At 42.9% G+C, this 18,219-nt stretch overlaps 2 protein-coding genes across 8 annotated transcripts in view; one reads left to right on the top strand and one right to left on the bottom strand.

The window, feature by feature from the left end:
* The window catches only part of ALS2 (alsin Rho guanine nucleotide exchange factor ALS2), a 50,080-nt gene extending 43,094 nt beyond the window's left edge, over nt 1-6,986 (bottom strand). For all 7 annotated transcript variants that reach the window (XM_075153479.1, XM_075153476.1, XM_075153477.1 and 4 more), the window contains exons 1-2: nt 6,911-6,986; nt 2,025-2,114 (exon numbers count right to left, since the gene is read on the bottom strand). In XM_075153479.1, coding sequence (XP_075009580.1) covers nt 2,025-2,044 — 20 coding nt within the window. In that variant the 5' untranslated portion in view covers nt 2,045-2,114; nt 6,911-6,986. The remainder of the gene's footprint in view (nt 1-2,024; nt 2,115-6,910) is intronic.
* Nucleotides 6,987-9,633: 2,647 nt separating this feature from the next.
* Nucleotides 9,634-18,219, top strand: part of CDK15 (cyclin dependent kinase 15) — a 38,795-nt gene continuing 30,209 nt past the window's right edge. The window contains exons 1-6 of the mRNA XM_075153472.1: nt 9,634-9,994; nt 10,889-11,038; nt 11,188-11,285; nt 11,931-12,010; nt 15,624-15,718; nt 16,518-16,580. Coding sequence (XP_075009573.1) covers nt 9,875-9,994; nt 10,889-11,038; nt 11,188-11,285; nt 11,931-12,010; nt 15,624-15,718; nt 16,518-16,580 — 606 coding nt within the window. The 5' untranslated portion in view covers nt 9,634-9,874. The remainder of the gene's footprint in view (nt 9,995-10,888; nt 11,039-11,187; nt 11,286-11,930; nt 12,011-15,623; nt 15,719-16,517; nt 16,581-18,219) is intronic.

Below are 18,219 nucleotides of genomic sequence, written 5' to 3'. Positions count from 1 at the left end.
AACTCTTCCTGCGTTAGAAAGCAGAAGGAACATTTCTGGTTTATTAGGTTTTATTCATGTTTTGTATTATTCAGCTTTTGGAAATTAAAATGCAGGAAAAACAGCCTTGTAACCATGTTTTTATCAGTTACATAGAACATAAAGTATGCTGGAAATACACATAAATGTCTCAAATAACATTTGCTTTAAAAGTAAGTAATTAAGCAAAGGATGTATTGTGTGCAGATTTTGAAGTGAACCAATTGCTCCCATTCACAGTGTCTTCAAAACATTACAGCTATAAGAGCTCATCCTTTATATACTTTCATTCCTACCTTTAGAGAGAAAAATGAGTTTTTGGTTGGGCTTTTTTCCCCTCTTTTAATTCTTAATGAGTTTCTCAGATTCAAATGAGCCAGTCATTCAAATCAATCGAACCAAGGGCGGGGGGGGGGGGGGGAAATCCTGAAACACAATGGAAGTGTCTGGGCTTGCAGGAGTGACTGGAAGTACCCAAAGCTGGTTTAACACTTCAGCACACTCTGGTTTGAATGCTCAGTCAGCAACTTCTCCCATTCAGCAGAAAGAAATTCCTCAGAACTTTGACAACAAGCACACAGTTTTAACAATTTGTGGAATCACTTGATTTAAACAAACGCAAAAAGTCATTTTAAACATCCATATAGACTGACAGCATTTCAAATTAAATTAAGAGTTTTCTTTAAATTCATTTAAAACTTTATATAGAATAGATTGTTATCCACCCTGCAGGAAAAAGTAGGTTTAGCTCCTTATTTGCCAACAATCAAGTCATTTACTCCCCACATAAATCAGTTCTTGCAGCTTTGCATGAATTTGTGAAGTTAAATATATAATCTAGCGAGAAGAGCTTTGATGAAGTGGCCATCTTTGTCTAGAAGAAAGGACACAAATACCCAAAGGTATTCCAATACTGAAGCAAACCCAGAAAAAGCTAGTCTGATATTGTGGACAACTTATGCAAGTAGCACATTCAAAAGCCATAAGGCGCTATTCATGCAGATTACTGATTTTTTAAACTAAAAATTTTGCTAGTTGTGGTGCATAGGATGAACAATACCTTTGCACAATCTGCCTCTGAAATACTCAAGAATTACTAAGAGATGGAATTATGTCTCTCTTAGCTCCTGTGCCCATCCCCAATCTCTCTTCTTTTTCCACATAACAGAAAAAAGAAAAAAAGAAAAAAAAAAATCAACAAAAAGGTGACAGTCAAGAACTCTTCTAAAATTCACGCAAGTCATTTAATCCAAACAACATACGTAGTCTTAAAAGGCAGAGTGCATCTTGCATTTTAAATACATAGGACTCGTGTTTAGAAGTAAATTTAAAAGGAACCCATCAAGTAATACATAGGCCAGGAAAAAAGTTAGAAAAATCCAACATCATAGTTCGGACATTTAGCTAAAAATCAAAATACGGACTTCACTCAGATGGGCAAAGCACACCAAAGAACACAACTCGATAATAGAGTTTTCATCAACATACTGGGCATTAAATTCAATCCAAAGCCTGATATTTGGGCTTTTATCCATTTAATAAGTCTTCAGAGAACAGTGTAAGACAAATTTGGACAGTCACATACCAGGATTTATTACAAGACACTAATTTTCCATCCCAAAAACATCTGACCTCTGTCAGGTATCTCAGTGGAAGAAACAAGGAGCAAAAGAATAGTCTACTGCAGGGCTATTGGTCCAGAATCAAAATTCACAGGTGCAGGTAAGAGATATGATTTACTGTTCACCAGAGAATGTTACTTTCAAGTTTCCAGCCTATGGCTACCCCTCCACAAGTTTCAACAATCAACTTAAAAAAGAAGTTGCTGTTGTAATAAGTTGAGTGTTCCAGACATAACTGAAACTAAAGCTAAGTTACTCTTCCTCTTCCCTTTAGTGTAAGTTACATAAAGATTATGCTGACAGCACTTAATAATTTTATAGGATGATCATGAGCTGGCATATTTCAGGGAGCCTCTGTGGCTTCACCTAGCTGCTCATTCTCACCTTCTTTCCTGTGAGTCCATCTGTCAGTGGCAGCACTCCATCACCACCAAATCATTCCTCTTTCAAAAGGAACAATATAATTTCCACAAACTGTAAAACATAAAAACCAGCTATTTAATTGTAAATAATATTAAGCCTAAAAAAGAAGCAAAGCTTTAGATCCCATGTTAAATAAATAAGCACTTCCACAACACTAGGATGGTTGAAGTATTCAGTTCACTCACACTGAGTTGGCAGACAAAGGCTAAACAGCCAGACTTGTCCTACCTACTCATCTCACAATAGGTCTATTGTAAGGACAGCCTGAACAAAACCTAGTTCAAAGGCAGAAATTAACATCAATCTCTCTCTATAATTCTCAGTATACCACTCAAGAAACATCAAAGCAGGATAATTGATCGATTTCCAGTCTAATATAAGATAGAATTCTATGCTCAAGCTAAATTTATAAGGCAAACAGATTTGTATGAGCAGAAAATGGTTAAGAGTTGAATTCATAACTGTATTCCTGAATCAAAGCACAAATGACCATTAAAAGGTACAGTTCTATTAAAGCCTGTGCAGAAATGCAGAAAGCCAATTAAGAGTTCAAAACATTTCTTCATGCAAACTGGTAGCAGAGTATCTGTGGAGATGATAAGGCCACGGAAGTCAAGGAGAAAAAAGTGGCTGCTCTATTTAGGCTTTTATCCTTTCAGATTTTGAATTTTGCAAGTTTACCCTCACACCGTTCCATCTTCATGAAGATACCTTTGTATTACTTTTCTCATACTAAAACACAGCTACAGTTAACCTTTGTTTCTTATAATCTGTTTGATTGAATATTGAAAGAATTGTAATCTTCCTTGATCTACTGCCTTGCTAGATGAAGTATTAAAAATTTTAGTTACATTACATGCATGCATGCAACCATATTTATCCAAGTAAAATAAGCTTCATACGTAAATTCTTTAGACCCTTTTGCTTTATTATAGTTGCTGTCCGATATCCACTGTAATAAAACCAAAAAATAAATTATTTAATATAATGGTCTTTTAAGACAATTTATCTCCAAGAAAAGATCCAGAATAAGTAGTCTGAAGCTCTTATATACAGAAAATAGAAATAAAATATGGCCAGTCTTGATTACAAGAGACAATATATGCAAACCTGTAAATTGCATACAGAAGTTTCAATTCACACATGGAAATAGTAATCATCAAGTTGATAAATAATTGAAATAACTAACACAAATCCCAACGCTTTCACTAGGCTGCTCTGAATAATGAAGTACCAAGCAGATCTTTATAGACAGAAACAGCCACACATCATACCAAACGTTTTCAGTTTTCCAAACACAGGACAATAAAAATAGTGATTTGGGCTTCAGGGTTGGCAAAGAACATATCACAAAAAGATAAAGAGCCATGAAAATATGAAATCAAATTAATATGATAGTATAGTATTGTGATAAGTCATATGCACCTTGCTCTAAAAAAAATCAGAGCATACTTTCTAGGAACGGATACACACTAAGCCACACCTGTCACCAGAAAGATACTGCTTTCAAGACACTTCTGTCTCTCCTTCCTCAACTGAAAAAAAAAAAAAAAAAAAAAAAAAGAAAAAACTCACCCACAACTGTAAAAGTTAACTTTTAAAATACTAACAGAGGAAGTCTCACAAATATAAGGAAACTGTCATGCAACACTTCAATAACAGAGGTGTTGATAAAACATTAAAGGAAAATGGAAGCGTATTTTTGGAACTTCTAACTTTGTTATGTGTTCTTGCTCAGAGTACATTTGGGGTTTTTTTAGCCTACTCAAAACCACCTAACCCTACAATTCTCTTTCTTGAAAATGCTGGCACTTCTCTGAAGAACTATAGCTTCACGTATTAATATCCAATGGATCAGTGAATTGGTTGAAGAGACGGGAGCTTTGATGATGGGAGTCATCAAAGTATCACCAATTGTATCATTAACATCGTGTATATACTTATTCAAGATCAGGGAAGTGAGGCTTAAAATTCTTGTCTTCTATAATTTAGGGATTTTTTTTTAAGGGGTCAGAGAATTTCTTTCATTTTCATGAGCTTCAACTGCACAAAAATTTACTGTAATTCTCAGGAAAACTTCCAATTATAACAAAACAAAGTTAAAGCCAGGCATCTGATTAGCTGTTTTGCAAGATCTCCCTTCAAGGCCCAATTGAAAAATGATTTGTGTAATTATTAAGTAAGAAATCTGCAATACCAGTGGGTTAGAAATTAAGAGTAATATGATGGTGGTGATACATTTTGTTTTCTTTACAAAATCACACTTAAGGTTGCATTGCTAAGCATTTATGCATATTAGGGAAAATGATAGTCAAACTACAAGACATCTTTAAGACATTTTAAAAACATTTTCAAATTCAGTGCAAGTTTTCATTCACTCCTAGGACAGCACAATATTATGCCCATTTCACAGCTAATACAAAATACAAGTCACTTGGTCACAGCTACAAACTAAGTACTTATAAATAGAAAGTTTCTTCTTCCCAATAGGAATATACAATTTTCCTTGCTGATTTTCACCTAATTTCACATTTATATAATATTACATTGTAGCATTACATATACATTATTCCTTTTCCACTAAGATTACCTGAATTGTTATTAGATTTAATGTTCATAGAAGTGAACAGCCAGGCACAATACATCATTCTCATGGTATGGAAGATCGGTATGATACCAGCACCTGCACTGCTCTGCACATACATTTACTTTCTACATTTTTGTTTCAACACCACAAGAGGAAAAAAGGAAAGAGTGCCAAATAGTGCCAAATTATGAAATGGATTTGTGTTATAGACAGATGGTCACTAGCATGACACTGATGTCATACTTTCCACTTACAGAGTAGAATGCTAATTCAAATTCTCCAGAAAACAAACACTACTACACCATAATAACCGCTATGGCAGGGAATGATGTGGAGTAAACATTACTCTCATACCATGGGACTGTGTCCTTCACTGGACATTGACCACTTTGTAATAAGCATCATAAGTATAAAAGTAATCTTACATTCAATGCTGAACAGGAACAACCGGTAGGCCCCTGACTTTCAGAAATACTAGAACTCCCATCAGCCTCATGTGCTTATTTACCTGCTACAGTTAATAAATACTACAAACACTTCTACAACTTTCAGACATGTTTACTTACATATTTACAAACACATTTTTAATAAATTTGTTGCACCATATTTAGCGTTAACTTACACTACCAAGGCTGCAAGTTACACAAAATTATCTACTCTGGTTCTGAAGGAGGTTACCTCCAAGCTTCCTAATTCAAAATAGAGTTGTCAACATTAGTCTTGTCTACATATATATCATCATTTATTATTGCTAACTGTGGTTCACATATAATGCGTTACCAGTTCATGAAGCCCTTGTGTTTTGGTCAGCACTGACTAGGTACAGCCACTGTTTTTAACATTGTGTGATTAGGATCTGCTCAGAGCAAAACAAAACAACTTGCTACTAAAAGACAGCAGCAATCCCTTCAGATGAGGGCTCAAAGCTTTTAGTGCCAGTTCCAGTGAATGAGTGACAGTAGCAAACAAGATAAAACAGTAAAGGAGTCAGGAAAAAAAAAAAACACAACAAGGAAAGGGACTAGTATCAGCTGAAAGAACACAGCTGAAAACTATCTGCTATAATTAATAATTTAAAATTTACCAAACTCATAAGAGACTCAAAAGTTTCTGAATATCCCTTCCTCCTCTTTTTCTTTTGAAATTACATCTTCTTAATTTAGCACACATTCAGGTGCTTCCCCTTCTGAAAACAGTTAACTCCACAGAAACTGCAACATGGTAAGTATAGCCAGTGTTTATAAATCGCTGCACTGCAACAGCAGTCTTGACAGCAGAGATCAGCTAACAATCATCTATGACTACTCTAGTTGCTCCCCACCGTCTCAGCAAAGTGTTTTTGTGCTGGAAGAAGGTCTGCGAGAGTGACAGCATGCTACGTCATCTGTAAACGATATTGCAGCCACGCTGGGACTATCACTCAATAGACTCCGAAAGTTGAAGCGGCATTTACTGCTGAGCAACCAAGTCATGCAAAGAGAAAGGACTTTGAAACGAAAGTGGAAGGAGATAAAGGGCATACTATTTAATGTTTAGGCGGTCTCTACTCATCAAAAGGGAGGAGTCCTTTAGGAACCTACAGAAATAAGTCTCAACATCTCTGCTCCACCAGCCTCTCAGAGAGCGAGAAGAGCTGGACAGCCAGCACCTTCAGTCAGAGCTGTTCTTTAGCCTCTCCCCCAGCTTCTCAAGGCCGGCCGCGGCGTGAGAAGGGGCCTGTTCCCTGATCACCAGTGCAGCACATCAGCACACCCCCGCCCCTCCTAAAGCTCAGGTGTTGGCGGCGCAGGGAGCGCGGCGGGCCGGCCCGGGGCGCTTCGGCCAACCAGGTTCCCGCCGCACCGCGGCGCTCCCCGTTTCCCGTCAGGCGAGGGTAGCCATTTCCCCCGCCGCTCCTCATAACCCCCCAAACTTTCCCCACCTGTTGCCCCTGCAGCCAGGGCAGCACCTGCCCTGCCAGAGCGGCTCCCAGGGGAGAGGCTCGGGGGGGTGATGTCCCAGGCAGGGGCCGAGCGGCGGGGGGGGACCGGCTAAGAGGCCGTTGGCGAGGTGAGGAAGCGCGGAGCCCTTGGGGGGCGGCGAGGGGAACGTCCTCGTCCCCCCCCGCACACACACACACACCCCCGCGCAGGTCGGCGCCCCACGTGACCCAGGCTCCACTCCTCCCCACGGCCGGGCGCGCGCTGCCCCCACACCTCCCTCCCTCCCTCCCTCCCTCCTCCTCACCGCCGCCCCCGCCCTCGCGCCACAGCCGCCTCACCCCGCGCCGCGCTCGCTCTGACCGCCGGTCTCGCCGCCGGCTCCCGGGGCGCAGATCAGCTGATTCACGCGGGGGCGCGGGGCGGGGCCTCCGCCGTGCAGGGGGTGGAGCCCAGCGTCGAGGCGCGCGCGCTCGCGCAGGGGCGTTGGGTAAAGAGGCCACAGCCCGGGGGCGGTCTCCGGCGCCCGCGCCGACGGGTCCCTGCCCGGGACAAAACAGGCCGAGACCCGCGCGAAGGGAGCGGCCCGGCTCGGCCACCTCCAGTCTCCAGCAGTAACCGAAAACCCGCTCGGCCGGCGTTGCTGTTTCCAGCACGTTTAGAGCAGTGAACGGGAGGGCGGTGACGGTGGTTGTGCAAGGCCAACATTTCGGTGTGGGCCCCAAGAGTGCAGGAAAGGCACCTGCAGATACATTTTAAAATGCTGGAGGCACAAATAAAGGCCGGAGCTATAACCTACACAGGAAACCCGATCGGTAACTGGCAACGTACCCGGCCGTCCTCTCCCGCCCCATAAGCCCTCTGAATTTAGCTGCTGGTCTAAACGGGAGCGGGCCGGCACCGCAGGGTTCCGATGCGCTGATCTCCAGCCTTCCCACAGGACCAGCCTTCTCTAAATAGCTGTGTGTATCTACATGTATACATGTGTATCTACATGTATACATGTGTATCTACATGTATACATGTGTATGTACAAATTGCGCACACAAATTTTATGTGTGTTTTTATACATGCATAAATTTTATAAAGTAGGTTTAAAATAGATACATAGAGACATAGATAACACCTATATGTGTTTATATATACTATATATATGTTTCTACTCGAACAAGTTTTGTAAAAAGTACTTTTTATGTTATGTCAGCAATGAGTAAACTATTTCTTACATTGCCTGAAGCTTTCCTGTAAAAACTATGGTTCCAAAGACAGGCTCCCCTTTATAAACTCTTACCTTTTCTAAGGATAAGTATTAAACATTTCTCTTACAGCGTTTCCTCTGCTAACTGAAATGAATACCCCATTATTTTTTTTCAATACCCAGAACCACCAGCTATTACCATGCCTTCTTCATGTACCAGCTCTCGCTAACTAGCAAAAGTTGGATGATTTGTCTTTGTAACAGAGTAATTCCTCTCTACTCCTTGACACAGACTCTACCTAAGATAATAATCTTCAGATGAATTAAAATGTATAATTTTATTTTGACTACTTCTTGTGCATTTATCTTTCCATTCCTTTAAAATGCAAGTATTATTTATGCTTAAATATATTTTAAAACTCCATTTGTATAAATATGGTCATAACAATAAAAAATATTTTCCAGAATAAGAAACTTTGTTTGCACAGATGTGCAAACTATGCTTGCATAACCAGTTTATTACTGAGTATGTTCATCTAGACAACCTTTCTCATGCCTGGACAGCACATCCAAATTACTGCTGCATTCTGATGGCTCGAAGAATATGTGGAAAATAAATAGAAGACTGAAGTCCACGATGATAGATATTTAGCAAATTATGGCTAACTGAGGACTGCAAAAGAAAATCACGTGAAAGAAACCAAGCCTTCCAGGTATGTTAGCTGCTTCTTGCCATGCAAAGGCTGGGTAGTTTGGTTGCAATGAGATGCAGAAATTGTTCCTGCCTTCCCAGTACATTTTTGCTTAAAAAATCCTTTTGCTCAAGGAAAGAGCATTATTCTTAGACACCAAAACAGTGAAGCAAAGGGAAGATTTCACATCATGCATTCAAATGAAAACTGAAGGACTACAGGGGTCAGCATAAAAATTCCACAGTACCACACTTGCTCCCCCACCCCTTGCCAGCATTTTTCTCAGCCCTTTCACCTTCACACTAGCGTGGGTTGGGTATTAGTCCTAGGAAGCTGCACAGCGAGTCCCACTCGTGAGGAACTGAAAGAAGGGGACTTTTATCCGTCCGCATCCAGCGTAAGTCTGCTGTGCGTTGCCTACTCGGTAATTGATGAAATCTCTTTTGGGCTGGATTCATCAGTTTGCTCTGTGGACAAGACATCAGCTACAACTCATCGCATCCCTTAGACAAGTGATCCAGCAGGGACAGACAGCTCCCTGTGCTGACATCGCCACCACATCATGGCTGAGAACGTAAATACCAAAGCAAGGAGAGCCAACGTGCAGCTCCTGCAGCAAGCACCACTCGGCCATGCTGCTCAGATAGCTCAACTTAAAGCCTAACGGCATATAGAATAGTAACTGCTATAGACATGGAGGGAAGTAAAGGTCTGTTCCTGTATGAAACCTATCGCTTCATTACCTAACATATTACACGGAGAGTTGCTTAACTGAAAGAACTTTGTACGAGCAGAAAGTTTGGATTTATTGCTTAATTCTCCATCTTTAGTTGTTGGAGAAAGTTAGCCAGACTAGGCCGCGGTGGGAAAATTTTGAGTCATGCTGGCAAGGGAGAAAAGAAAGTCATGCTGACCTTGCTCTGTGCAGATAAGCAACTTTGAGAAAGTACAGTATAAGAAAAACAGGATGGAACCCGGACCACGTAGCAGTAACCGAAAGTAGGAGGAATATGATAATGTAATTTTTAGAGCTAAGCCAATGATTGTGGGACAAGTATGCGTAAGGTAGAACTTAGTGTATAAATATGTGTAGGGTTTTACAATAAAGTTGAAGCTGGCCTTATCACTCACATTGAGTCGACTGCTTGCCTTCCCTCGCTCGTCGCATTTAGTTATGAAAAAATCTTGGCTGTTTTTAGAGGGCACGTGCCAAATGAGCTGAAATCAATGGAGCTGCTCCAGGGGTGAATTTGGATCCCTGCTTGTTGGACTTCCAAAGGAAAACTGCAGAAATCACAAAACTGCTTGAGGCAGAGACCTCATGCGAGTCATATGAACTGTTATTACAGACGACGGGATGAGGAGGAGCAAAGGAGAAAAAAAGAGACACATTTTAACTGCATCAGGACAACAACATGGGAGACATGTTGTGTATAAGTGCTGTCAGACCAGGATGCTGCGGCTGCTGTTCAGAGAGAAGGGGCTCCCAACATATCCAAGGCCTTCAGCACACAGAAGCAGTGTCTACAGCAGAGGTATTTAATGTCACACCGTGATACTTGTGCATCGAGATAGGTTAAGCCTGGGTTCTTCCACTTGTTGTGGGAGTGCAAAACGTTCACATTTGCTTCTAACCAGACAGCATCAAACTTTGCAGCTTCAGGCTTGTGAAGCTACTGAAAGAGGACTCCGTGCCTTAGATGACAATAAATGCCTTTGATGTGGTGAACGGGGAGAAGATTGCACTCCAGCGAGCTCTGTGCCAATGAGGGATTGTAAAACAGGGAGGGAGCCAACAACCTACAGTTCTGGAGGAGGCAGCATGCCATAGATTACAAATCCTGTTATATTTGAGTCAAATGATAATGCAGGCACCCATCCAATGTCGCTGCTCAGGAGGAGCTTGCAGGCTGCCTGCCATTCATTACCACTATTTTTATAGTTTTATGGTTTATGGCACTGTTATGCTGTATGGGCCAAATTAACAGGCTGTGTAAATTATACAGTGGTAAGAAAGGCTCAACATGGCGGGGGGGGGGGGCAGTGGGTTGAGGAGGAGAAGACGACATAAATTTAAACTTCCTGAAATTTCACTCCTGCATTTGGTTTTTAGTCCCTGCTCTAACAGATTGCTATCTAGAGACAAATAAATCAAGGGTAAGAGAGAATAACATGCATTTAGAATGATACTGGTAGAAGTGTCCTCTTTGTGTGTTCTCAGTGAGCGCTACCATTTACCATGACAGGAACATACAGACAGTTGCTCCTCTTACAGATGGAGCTGAGAAACTGTACTGGAGACTGGTGGGGAGGGAGATGAAAATGATGTGAAGTGCTGAAAGCCAGTGCAGTCAAGGAGAAAGGAAAGAATCACATCAGTAAAATGGTGGTTTGCCAGTGATATAGTTTGCCTTCTTTTCCTGTGCCAGCTGTCGGAGGTAACCAGAACACCCCTTCCTCTACCCTCTCTGCAGTCCCCGCGGCTCCACACCCTCCAGAGTTGGAGGTGCAGGACGCAGAGGCCTTGGGGTAACCCCGATCCTTTCCAGGAGCAGGAGGTTGTGGAGAGGTTCAAATGGGTGAGTATGCAGCATCCATAGAACCAGACAGGACATATTTCATCCCATGATTATTCCAGCCATGAATCAGTGTTTAATTACTGAATGACATGCTAGTAGCTTCTTGTTCTACCCAGCAACCTAAAACACATACCAATTTCTTCATGAAGCAGAGACAAGGCATCCCGTTTGGAGCTGCCACATCCTATGTACATCTAGAGAAGCTGTGTGAAGGATCCTGTGCAACTGTGTACAAGGGGATCAGCAGGTGAGCAAGGACCACCGGTGCCGTTATTGCCTTCCCAGTGCCTGCTGAAAACACCCATTACAGGAATCCATAAGAGTGATCTTGAAGCTGGGGAATTCAGAGTACTTACAGGAAGATAAAGGCAAATCAAAAGTCCAGCTTTGCCTTTAACTAGGATATTCGCAAAGCCCCATCCCAATTTTTCAGGGAACTCCTCCACTACAGCCATGGATGCTCCACAAAGACACTTTGCTCCGCAGCAGCATGCCAGGAGATTGACTGGCTGCACCAGGGAGGGAGCGAGGGTTTTCCTTGAAATGAGGGATCCCTGCATGATGGAAAAATTGGGGGTGAGGCCATGCTGCCATCACGCAGGGGCAGGAAAGCTGTGAGAGGGCAGAGTGGGAACACTGCCCAAAGCCATGCTCTGGCAATACCCGGTCAGCGGAACAGTGCTACTCCAGCCAGGCGGGCCGGCTCCCGTTGCGCTGCTAATGAAGACAAGATGGAGGTGGCTCGTAATTCCTTTCTGAGCTTGGCCTGGGTGGGGCAGTGAGCCCTAGAAATTTTGCTTGGGTAAGCGTGGAGCACCCCAGGAGACCGTTAATGTTGTTGTCATGCCGAGCACTGAGGCGTTTTGTGTGACCTTCCACTCTGACCTGACAGGATCAACGGCCAGTTGGTGGCGTTGAAAGTGATCAGGCTGGAGGCAGAGGAGGGAGTGCCCTTTACAGCCATTCGGGAAGGTAAGACATAAAGAGCTTCTTCAAACAGCGGTGAAGAGCGAGGGACGTCATTCTTGAAGAACATTTGTTTTAACCTGAAAAAGCTTCACGTGACGTCTTCCTAAGTCCTTTCTTGCCTACTCAATGTGCCGTCTGTCCTTCTCCCAAAACTCTCGGTTTCCTTATCCCCTCATGAAGGAGATCTTTGTGCTGGGCTGGGTGAGCATGTGATGGACGGAGGGGGAGCCTGCTGGCCAGTGTATTCCCTCGTAACAGATGCATCCGAGCTTGTGATAAGGAAAGTGCCGGCTGCAGCCAAAGCGTGTCCTTTCTAGCAGCACAGGGCCCTCTTACACCTCCTGCCTGCTACCTGCTCCGTAGTTGCTTTCTCACTCCCATTTCTATACATTAGCACTGCACAGCAGTTTTTTCCGCTGTTGCATTGGGCAGCTGTGGACTGGAAATGCCCTTTGCAGCAGGGTCTCTGCTTGCTGTTATCACAAACGGTGCCACTTTCCTGTGTGATGGCAGCTGATACCTGGCACATCACAGATCCCAGCCTGAAAAGAAACGCTTTCAATAAAACTGGTGTTTAATACATCTATCATTTCAGCCCGGTGAGAAATTCTTTCTATCGGTTGACTTTGTAGAGCACTGGGCAAAATGTCTGCAGCTTTCTCAATTTCTTTGAGAAGGAAATGCTTTTGTTTAAGTGCTTGATTTTGGCTGAATGTATTTACGTGTCCCTACAGACCAAGTTCACAAACTGCCTGGTTGATTAAGGCTTCTATTTTCATCTGCTCTACAATCCCAAGAGGATCATAATCTGGTTTCTTCCTTACACAGAAATATGCAACCTTTGTGCCAGTCTGTTGTCTGTTATTAGTGAGAGCTATCAATGTAAGAGGTCACACGTATTTTGTTTTCTACTTCTTACTGCAGTTCAAGACTGGGGTTGATTTTGTCACCATGGGGATTGAGTGTTAGGGACCGGATGCACCAGCTTTCACAGAGCAGCCCTAGCACAGAAGGACTCTCATACTAGTCAACTCAATAATGAGGGAGGTCAGTGGACCTGCTCCAAGTTTATAACAGTGTAATTAAGATAAGAAAGTTTACAAAGTCCTTAGTCCAATTCTGGGTGAAAGCAGAGAGGTACCTAAATATGCCTATTTACAGAATGGCTTGTGTTACAGTTTCCTATGCACATTTGCCGTGGTGCTTTTGCTCTGCATTTGCACTTGTAGCCCACCAGTAAAATAAGCCTTAAAAGCTTTATCTACATAGAACTAATGATGCTCTAAAGATCAGCACCCCTTTAACATGACCTACTGGACAGGCTGAGAGTCTTAACTTCATTCATTATGGGAGAAAACAAGTGTGATCCTATGAAGGGTCTACTTTAAATAGATCTTTTGTGTACTGCTGAGCTTTGCAGCATCTGACACCTCAAATTTACAATGTAAGTCAGTAGTGCAAACAAAGCACAAGATTTATTAACGTGGTGCATTCTCTGCTACCCTGGAGGAATGGCACTCCCCTGACAAAGAGCCACTTCACTCCAGGAAGCCCCACAGAGCCGAAATGCTTTTAAAGCTCAGTTCTGGCTGTAGCACCTGACACCCGAGCAGGGGTTTGCAGAAGCAACCAAGTGAGGTGCAGTTCCCAGAGGCCTGATACAGACACAGGAGCTGAATTCTCCATATTACTGTGGACCCTCTGTACTGCTCCTCTGGAGCAACAGCTCCGGTCATACGGGATTTTTGAGGTATCACAGAGCCAGGTTAGCAGCCCCTTTCCATGGCAGATGGGATCTAGCCGGAGTATCTTTACTGGGTTCATAGGCAATTAGGTGCAATGTGGAGCATGTTTATGGTTCATACTGCCGTGCACTGGAAACATACTGGTGGTAGCTAAATGGACTAGCATCAGTCATAGAGGCAGTTCAGCTGCAGCAGCACCCAGCTCTGTGGAAGAACTAATTTACAATCTCTGCTATTTCCAGTAGTTATGCTGAATCAGGCATCCCTTACTGCTCAGCAGTCTCAGTATTGACATATGCTTAGGCCACAGCTGTGTAATACAGTGTATCTGGCTGTACGGCTTTTAGAACCAGGTGAAATTGTTATGGGCACAAAAGGCAAAGTGCTAATCCAGTATAAATTTGCTTTGCCAGCATGAAAATCTTCAAAAATCTTTTGCAGATTGTTTGAAAAACAAAAATCAGCTTTTATCCAGGACCAAAACTCATTTGGCCTCCTACGGTCGGCCCAAGCTCTGTATTGTGTGCTTCGGCTAATTCAGCAGAAACAAGATTGTATGCCCATGCCTTATCTGAATGAAATTTGTAGCACTGTGTGGTCTGATAGTAAACTAATTCGGTTTTAGACAGCAGGGAAAGGTGAGTCTGGAGCAGCTCTGAGGTTATTCTGCTATGTCAGAAGCTGAACTAAAATCTGGAGTCAGGGACCTCTGTTTTTGTTGAGCTTTGGGGCTTCTGTCTGTGCACAGTTTTGGTATAAACAGCTGGCGTGGATTCTTCAGTAGTGCCAGGGATCTACAGGCAGAGCGATCCCAGCTCCACCACTTCCCCACATCGCTCCTCTGTACAGAGCGGCAGCAACTATTGTCTCAAAGCTATGGTAGCAAACGATGAAGCTGTGTATGCTCTTCCCCCGTAAAGACTATCTTTGAGACTTTCTGCTGAGAAGCTGCCTTCATGAGTGTGTCGGCTGGAGCCTGCTCTATCATGAGAAACCTAACACAAGGCTGAAAGGCTCAGAAGACTGCAGCTTTTGTCTTAGCATCAGCCAGTGCTCTGTGGTCTATACAGAGGCAGAGACTCTTCCATGTGCTGCCCTCTCCATCACCACACCCTAGGTGTGCTGAGGCTTGGCAAAGGCATGTCAGCACCTAAGGACCAGGGCCACACAGCTGCAGTGATGCTTTTAGATGGTTAGGCTGAAAGAAAAAACGTGCCAAAGTTGTATAAATACAAAGAAGTTACTGTTCACTCAGTAACTTCATCATCTCTGCTCTTTGAGTTTTAAACCAGAGAAAGTAACCAATATGCTTTCTCCAAGATAAAAGCACAGAGCTAAATTCAGCTTAGCATCTACAGTGATTTCTTTTGGCAGATTTTTACACCCTGATATCGTGAAGCTGGAACCTGATAGAAACTCAGCTTTCCCCAGAAGTCTCCTAAGGGCCCTGCTGAGCGCACGTGCCCGGAGGCAGATGGGAGAAGGGCGAGAAGCTCAGTGACAGCCCGGGCGCTGCTGCATTCTGACTCGGGGAGCTCCCAGCCCCTGCCTCACGGCATTTGCCTTGAAGAAATTATTTCTCCTCAGCTGAGAAGCTGACAGCTGGGAACTGTGAACTGCTATTTCTGACAGAGGCAAGATCCCACCTCTGAGAGATGGACGGGTTCCTGCCAAGCCCGGAGCACTGATGCTTGCTTCTCTAAGGAGCTGTTCCATCCTCCTCCAGACTCAGTAGCTGCTGCTTCTTACAGAACTGCCAAGTTTGGACTATTTCTCCCCAGTTTTTTATTTTCACTGCCTTGCTGTGTGCACTGTCTCCTTCCACTTTTAGCAGCAGTGGTTAAGTTGATCCTCCTTTTGTGTTTCCCCAGCTTCTCTTCTCAAGTATTTGAAACATGCCAACATCGTACTGCTTCATGACATTATCCAGACCAAGGAGACACTAACATTTGTCTTTGAGTACATGGTGAGTTGATGTTTTTCTAGCTTCCTGTGGAGCTAGTACTGGGAAGTACTGGGAAGTGGCTGCATAATGAATTTACTGCATTATGAGACATCTACAAAGAGACGAGTTGTAATCTTTTAGTGCAGTGATTGATTTTCCTTCTTGATCTCCTGCTTTCCAGCCACACAGCCTTACTCTTTTCTTTCTGTATATGTGACAGCTGTATGCAAAAATGATTCCACATCTTGTCTCCACTAGGATGGCAGACACTATTTACCTCCATTTCTGCCTTGACAACACAATAAAAGTACTGTTCTTGAGCCACAGCAAAGATAGGAAATAATGATATGAGCTCACATCCCAGTTGGGGTCAGATTTGGCACTGACCCCAGTGGCTCACCATGACCAAGCTGCGGGTTGCTCTCATGGGGAGGGCAGGATGCCAGTAAAATGTCTCAGCATGAGTCTATGAGTCTTGCTACTTCTGTTGCTTTTGCTGATAGCTGTCAACCAAATTATAAGGAAAATACAGGGGCTATGTCTTCTTACTGCAGCTTTATGATTAATTCTAGCACAAGTATGAATTCTGTTAACTGTCAGCTTCAGGTCATAAACTGCTAGGGTGAGATAACAGGTCAGCCAGGTCCCTGATTTGACCCAGCACTTAAGCACATCCTTGTGTGCTGCATCAGATCAGATGTTTGCCAAGGTGAAAGAGACACTTTTGTAGTGGTTGCATATTTTTTCCATTTATAGAAGAGGCATTGTTAGTAGAAGCATTTTACACTAGTAACTTTGCCTCAAGTTCTCTTTTATTTAGCACACAGATCTAGCACAGTACATGGGCCAGCATCCTGGAGGACTTCATTTGTGCAATGTTATGGTGAGTTCCTTAAAAGACTAGTATCCCTTAAAGCATGAGGAAGTGTTATTTTCCACTACGTATGGTCACTGTAAATTGCTTACTAATACTTACTTGTTCCTTATATGACAAACACTCTGGAGAAAAGCTGCCTTTGATAAGGCAGCTCCAGTCTCCAAAGCCTTTTTTTGGTTAGCCCCTATGCCCATTTTCTGAGCCTGCAAGAGGACATTCAGCTTTTGTGAACAATGACATCTTGTGGCAAGCAAACATGTCTCTACACAAATTTGTATCCTCTTATCATTAGAATACATTATTAATCTCAAATCTCACTCTCTCCTCATCTGGAACTATCTTCATATTTACAGTCATTTAAATCCCTTTTGTTACTATTACAGCTTTTTGGGATTGGTTGACTGGACCTGAGCACTGGTGAATATGTACCCTTACTTTATAGACTGATGTTATAATAGTCTCCTACTCTCCTTTGTACACACATTCATATTTAATTAACTTTCAGGATTGTTGCTGCACACTGACCTAAGGTTTCAGTGCAGATGTCCTCAGTGAATGGGTCCTTTTCCTGAGCAGCTTCAGTTAATTTATATTACAGCTGTCAACAACAACTTTGTATCTTATCAAACTGCCTATTCATCTGACTTTGTCAGATCTCTCTGAAGTTCCTCACTGTCACTTCTTATCACGGCTAATCTAAATACTCTGTCATCTTCAAATGTTGCCACCTTGTTCACATCTTTTTCCAGATAGTTGTTAAGCAACACCAATTCTAATGAAGCTTCTTGGGGCCCCGGATTTTAAACATCCGTAAAGCTCAGATATGTCCAAGATGCAGTGTTGTAGTTTTGGCACAGATCTCAAGGGCTCTGCTACCAGGCGGGCTTGTAAAGCTCATGGAGTACATGGCTGTAGCATGTACTCACTGGCATTTCTGTGAGTAAACACTAGCCAGCTGCTCTGCTTTCCTGTCCGAAATCCTCGTTGTCAGCAGGAACTGAACTGCAAAATTATTTACTGCTCCTTTAGGAGGGTCATCTAGCTTGCTTCATTTTTGCTGGCAAATGTTGTTTGTTTTTTCTCTGAGTGATTCCTATCGAATATGATGCAAGGATGCAGAATATTGCAGGGCCACTGTTCTGGTACAAAAATGACCTATGGGTGTCACTGTTTTTCCTCCTCTTCAGATTAAGCTTCTGGTGAAAAATATCTCTTCTCTGGTGAAGTCTAATTACTTTTGCTGTGTTTTGTTTCTATCCTCTCTCCAATTTCACACCTTGTTTCAGCCCAGCTTATTTTGCCCCAGGCTTATTTACACTGTGATGGTGGTGGGAGTTAGATATTTTTTTCTTGCTTGTTTTCTGCTTTCTTTCTTGCTTGCTTGATTCATCATACCTTATTTGCTATATCTGTTCAAATCACGTCCTTGTGTTTTCTCCCATCTTGAAGATAACCGTTCACTTCGTCAAGTACGTCAGTTCACTGGTCCAGCTTACACTGGGAAGAGGTGGTGTGTACAGTGGCTGCAGAACTCCCTCTGCTGGTGTCAGCTGGCTCAAATGGGCAAAACTTCCAGTTCTTTAAACCTTCATTTTGCTTGGCTGTATGTCTTTGTCTTGAACACTGAAATCAGAATATCTGCAGT

The sequence above is a fragment of the Calonectris borealis genome, chromosome 6, assembly GCF_964195595.1.
Source record: "Calonectris borealis chromosome 6, bCalBor7.hap1.2, whole genome shotgun sequence".
In the NCBI taxonomy this organism is placed as follows: domain Eukaryota; kingdom Metazoa; phylum Chordata; class Aves; order Procellariiformes; family Procellariidae; genus Calonectris; species Calonectris borealis.
The sequence above is the reverse complement of the archived record's forward strand: the minus strand, read 5'-3'. Positions and strand labels throughout refer to the sequence as shown.